The 5,528-nt window shown below is 39.1% G+C and overlaps 1 protein-coding gene across 1 annotated transcript; it reads left to right on the top strand.

Annotated features, from left to right (window-relative positions):
- The first annotated feature begins 2,388 nt into the window (after positions 1 to 2,388).
- LOC109953109 (fatty acid-binding protein, brain) lies at positions 2,389 to 4,244 on the top strand. The gene is made up of 4 exons (XM_020588511.1): positions 2,389 to 2,527; positions 2,724 to 2,896; positions 3,239 to 3,340; positions 3,970 to 4,244. Exons 1-4 carry the CDS (start codon positions 2,455 to 2,457, stop codon positions 4,018 to 4,020), a joined length of 399 nt encoding a protein of 132 aa, XP_020444167.1. The 5' UTR covers positions 2,389 to 2,454; the 3' UTR covers positions 4,021 to 4,244.
- Positions 4,245 to 5,528: the final 1,284 nt, after the last annotated feature.

The following is a 5,528-nucleotide window of genomic DNA, read 5'->3' as shown; positions in this document are numbered from 1 at the left end:
GTGTTAAGCCACAGTGACATTTACAACATCTCACCTAAATCAGAAATCAAAGTTCTGGAAAGGTGCAGAACTTTCTGCTCTTCACCCCTCGTTCATCTAACGATGAACCAGGTGAGAACATGACAAACATTTTAAATACATTTCAAATTGATAAAAATAACAACACAAATCACATTTAACTTGATGGATTTGAAGTTTCAGTGTCACAACATTCTCTGTCATGTGTTTTGATGATAAAGTATTTTCTCACTGTGCCGTTTATCTTTGTTCAGGTGAGGACGACAACAACAGAACAAAAAGCTGAAGTCAAACTGTTTCTGATTGTTTCAGCTTTTCCACAGGTGTGGAGATGCGTCTTTGTGCTTGTGAGTTTATCAGCACTCATAATATCTGTGATGCCCTTTGTGTATTTGTTCATGTTTTAAGATTTGTTCACTACTAGTAATTATTCACAGACAAAAGCAGAAACTCATCTTGTGACCACACACATAAACTTCATGGTAAAGAGACAGAAATGCCTGCAGGTTTTCAGCAATGAACAAATCCAACTCAGTTGTAAATCTTCTTCCTCAGAATCAAACATTTCACCTCCAGTACCTGTTTGTCTTTTGAGTTAGTCTATTGACTGTTTGTCTCATTATATTCTGCAGTTTACCTCCATTTACCTACATACATGACAGGATCAGAATATTAGGACGACGTTAATAGGAGACCCAGACAGCCATCGTTGCCAGGGGATTCATTTATTCCAAACACAATGACAATAGTTTTCCAGTTCTCACCGGAGAGCGACAACATTGATCCTTCACAACACGTGGAGGTCACTACTGTAACCCAGCACTACATGGACTAAAGTATGCAGACACCTGATCAGTTACATATGTGATCGCTCACCGTCTCAGTAGTGGATGAAGTGAAATGCACACTGGTATTTAAAAGATAAGTGCCTCTGCTGAAGAACAGAGTGTTACTGCTTTTGGGTGACAACATCTTCTGTTTTGAGCATTTTTCTTTTTACAGACCAGATGAAGAAGAAGCAGAAGGAAACAGAAAGAACAGGAAATGAGAAAGAAGCAATGAAGGCTTGACAAAAATACCAAGAAACAAAGGAAGGAAAAGGGGGTTGGAGGGATTTTTATATTAGTGATATTTATACTTTTATCTGTGAATAGGCTAAGCAATGTCAGTGCACCATGGGGTTACAACTCCCAGAAAAATACACTGTTATATTCAGAGGTGTTCCTAATATTTTGAACCTCTTATGTATATAGCCTGGGAAGGACAAAAATATAAAGACACTTCTGAATATAATGTAGTCCAGTACAACACCACCTTTAACTATGACCTAGGTAATCAACATATAAGTGGATTTACACACTTATGATGATTTCACCAAAAACTGAAACATGTTGAGCTTCATAAACAGATGTTAAGGTGGACGTGCTGTATAGGTGTACCTAATAAAGTGGTCGGTGAGTGTATATCTGACAGAAAACTTGCACTGGCCCATGTGAAGACTCAGTAAAAGTAGCAAATATTTGAGTAACTCAAGTAAGCAAGATTTTATTTTGAAGGCTACAAGTGAAAAACTAATAAGTACTGTCTATAAATCATCTATAAATAGGAATTTGTTGACATTATCACTTCTTGTCTAATAGAAGCTTGAAAAGCAAACTTCCCTCATTACAAATCCTGAAGCAAATAGCAAACTGACATACATTTACTTTTTCCTCACATACTCTCTGTCTCGTTTAGTCCCAGTCATTAGTGTGTGTGTTGAGCGTGATAAATTGCAGTTGGGGGGTGTTAATGTAGTTAAGGACAAAGGGCTGTCAAACAAACTGATTCAGCCTCACTGGCGTTTTCCTACAGGACACATTCCAAACACTAGGAGGTCTGTCTTCAACAAAAGAAGTTTAAGATGAGGAAATTGTTTAAAACATACATATGGATCAGCTCCTAAAGCTTTCTAACCAGTTGAGAAGGAAAACAATTTGTCTGCCAAAGTTTATGTGTCATTTACCAATAAGTCTCTGAAGTTTATTTAAATCCAGTTTACTGACAAGATGTTTTTTGTACTAGTAGATCACCAACTAATAAACTTTGAGGTTGAGTCTTGTGGGCTTATATTTTTTATTTTTGATGAAATGCAATGTTTTTTTATTTTCTTGCAAGCACCAAACCCGACTTAAGCCCTTGAATGAGAGTAAATACATCATTAAGCATACAAATGGGCTAATTTAGTTAGCTTTTTTTGGTCTAAGGGTCCACAAGACCATGACCCCATTTAAATGCCCAATCACAACTCAGAGAGAATCTCCTGAGCCAATGGGATGCTGGGTACCACCCAGCTGCAGGCACCATACTAAGAAGCAGATAGCACAAGAGGAATACTTGCAAAAGCTGCAGCTTGCTCAGTGTGCTGTGGAGCTTACTGCCTGAAAAACCGCCACCATGGTCGACGCCTTCTGTGCCACTTGGAAACTGGTTGACAGTGAGAATTTTGATGAGTACATGAAAGCACTTGGTGAGTAGCAGCCATTTCTTTGGTTTACTTTATGTTTTAAAACTGCTTTTTCATTTTAGTGTGCTCTGTTTTGCTTCATTTCTCTTGCATCATGCAAGACCCTCCAGATAATTTGTGTCTAGGACAAATGAAATGCTCAGAGGTTGTCATAAAACAAGACATTAACAGCCATATTCTGCTGCCCTCTCCTGCTCAGGTGTGGGCTTTGCCACCCGGCAGGTGGGTAATGTGACCAAGCCCACTGTAATCATCAGCCAAGAGGGTGACAAGGTGATGATCCGCACCCAGAGCACCTTCAAAAACACAGAGATCTCCTTCAAGCTGGGAGAGGAGTTTGACGAAACCACCGTTGATGACAGGAACTGCAAAGTAAGCTGAAAGAAAACACACTGTGATTACACATCAGAAGGTAAAATGCAGTAAACTGAGGAGAACAAACATTTAACTTTGTATGTACTTATGGGTTGTTAGAACTTTGAGTAATTTTAAATTCACACTGGGAGTTTTTGGGGACTTTCCAAGGAGTATCTAGCAAAAGTAGGAGAGTGTTAACTGTGCTTTAATTCAAATAATCCCAACTATTTGATTCATAAGTAAATCTTGCTTAAGTGAGTCAGAGACAGGTATCGAAATCTTGAAACCTCTGGAAATAGGCCAAGGTTTGGCAGCATCTCAATGCACAAATGTCCACCTCACTTCTTTGTCTTTCAGTCCACAGTGAGTCTGGAGGGTGACAAGTTGGTCCACGTCCAGAAGTGGGACGGCAAAGAGACCAAGCTCATCAGAGAAATCAAGGACGGCAAGATGGTCATGGTAAGACCAACAGCCCCAGATCACATGTACTGTACTTCTTCTTGTCTTCCTGCTTGGCTTTATCAATATGTACAAATGTAATAGAGCACATGCACTAACAAAGTGGGACGAGACACTCACACATGGCCACAAATGACAGTTGGTTATGAGATCAGCACATCACTCATTCTTCTGTGTAGTAAAGTAAAAGTAAAAAGAACTTTCTGGTAAAGCTAGAACATGTGATGTCACTGGGCAATAGCCTTTGCTCTCTTCACGTTGTGGTGTGTAACTTCAGACAATATTCAGCAGTGAACTGGTGCAGCTGTAGCAAACATAAGTAATAGAAAAGTGACAAAACACATTTCAGATACATTTAGTCTTTGAAGCTTCAAAAACACAGCAAGGAATCCGTTTTGTTTTTGTCATGAGGAGTGAGTGTGCCTCTCATAGTCAGATTAGCTTACGTGCATTGAACACAGTGAATTAGCAACCGGTCCACTGCCAAAAGCCGCCTCTCTGCCAGTGGCTGCTCAGCATTCTGTGCTCAGCCACAGCACAGACCTGCTACAAAACATTATCTGTTTAAAAATGTGAAACTTGGGAATATTCAGTCCCCTGTCATAACAAGTTTCGTCTCTCTCCTGTAGAATTTGACCTTTGAAGATGCCCATGCGGTGCGTACCTACGAGAAGGCATGAGAGCTCTGCCTGATTGCCTCCAAACCGACCGACAAGTGTTGATTTTATAAATAATATTGACTGAGTGTGTGCTTCTCTTTGCTCGTCATGCTCCTCTGCATGTACACAGCCCACAGGCTGCACATTTTGTAAGAATTTTTTATATGAATACATTTCTGTCGTGATGGGTGGATTGTCTTTGTAACCCTGTAAAACATGAAATAAAAACACAGTAAATGTTTGTCTCTTCTTTCACATATTATTATTATTACAATAGTTCCATTCTTCGACATAGCTGAAGAGAGAATAACCCCCCTGTTCTGTCCAAACTCTGACCTCTGACCTTTCTGCAGAGGAGGGGAACAGAAAAGACTTTAACAAGCCACGTATTGTTCTCTAGTCGCACAATAAATTAGTTTAAATTAACTAATTACAACACAAAGGCAGCATCTGTGAGAACATTTCTGAGCTTCTGTCTTTTTACAAATATTTCCAACACTATTTTCCACCCCAGCTTCAAACCTCATGGTACAGTGAGACTTTTCCGGGACAAGATGGAGCAACTGCATTAGTGGCAATTTACTGAGGTGATTTTATCTACTTTTAAGGCCTCAGACAAGTCTTCAGTCTTGGCTACAGAGGTAGGATTTTATGTTATGTGCTTAAAGAGTCCATTCCATACATATTTTATCATGTACTGTACCTTTTGTGATCAGTGATAAATGGCTTGGGTTTTTCAACCAGTGCCCCTGGTGGTCAATGAAGGCACAGCCAGCAGTCCCTATTCTTACATTCAATAATATTGTTTCACTGTAGGGATTACTTTTTACACACATTTACATGTATTAATTGTTTCTTGTGAATAATCAAATTCATGCACATATATAACATTTAGAAAGGTCAAGGTGTCTTTCAGGATTAAAATGGCACCCGACCAGTCTATCCACCCCACAACAGTGGTCGTCAGGCTACTTCTTTGTCATAATGGGGGTCCCTCGGTCGCAACCAGTTGAAAAACCCTGGTATATCTAATGAATGGATGAATGGATTGACACTTATTGTGGTCAAAGTGTTTATTGTCATATGCACAGTTAGGAAACGTGTTTCCCTGTACAATGAAATTCTTACTTTGCCGTCCACATGAATGCCACAAAATACAAATGAAATATAAAGTAGATAAATAAGTAACACAAAATCGAAGGCACTTTAATCAGCAAATAAAATTTATAAGACATCAAATAAAATATATAAGAATATAATAAGAGAATGTATGCTGCATGGGAGCAACAGTCAAAATGTAACCCTTCCTCAAAGAGCCAGAGTGTACTGGTTTATAAAAATTTTTCAGTACAGTAACATCTGAGGGTATAAGGAGATAGCTGCCACTATAACTGCAGTTTGTTGTTATTTGGGAGGTTTTGGGGTCTTATCCTGAATTAATAACATGAAAGAGGGAGGTCTGCAGGGAACTCTGTTCACAGGTTCATGGTAGTCAATTACTGAGTGAATATCTCCGCCAAAAAAAAAAA

Source organism: Monopterus albus, unplaced genomic scaffold, assembly GCF_001952655.1.
Source record: "Monopterus albus unplaced genomic scaffold, M_albus_1.0 scaffold547.1, whole genome shotgun sequence".
Classification (NCBI taxonomy): domain Eukaryota; kingdom Metazoa; phylum Chordata; class Actinopteri; order Synbranchiformes; family Synbranchidae; genus Monopterus; species Monopterus albus.
The sequence above is the reverse complement of the archived record's forward strand: the minus strand, read 5'-3'. Positions and strand labels throughout refer to the sequence as shown.

Excerpts from the sequence above, each read along its gene's own strand:
- LOC109953109 (XM_020588511.1), top strand. The coding sequence starts at position 2,455 with ATGGTCGACGCCTTCTGTGCCACTTGGAAACTGGTTGACAGTGAGAAT. Across the intron at positions 2,528-2,723 it reads TGAGTACATGAAAGCACTTG|GTGTGGGCTTTGCCACCCGG; the intron begins GTGAGTAGCAGC and ends TCTCCTGCTCAG. Across the intron at positions 3,341-3,969 it reads AGGACGGCAAGATGGTCATG|AATTTGACCTTTGAAGATGC; the intron begins GTAAGACCAACA and ends TCTCTCCTGTAG.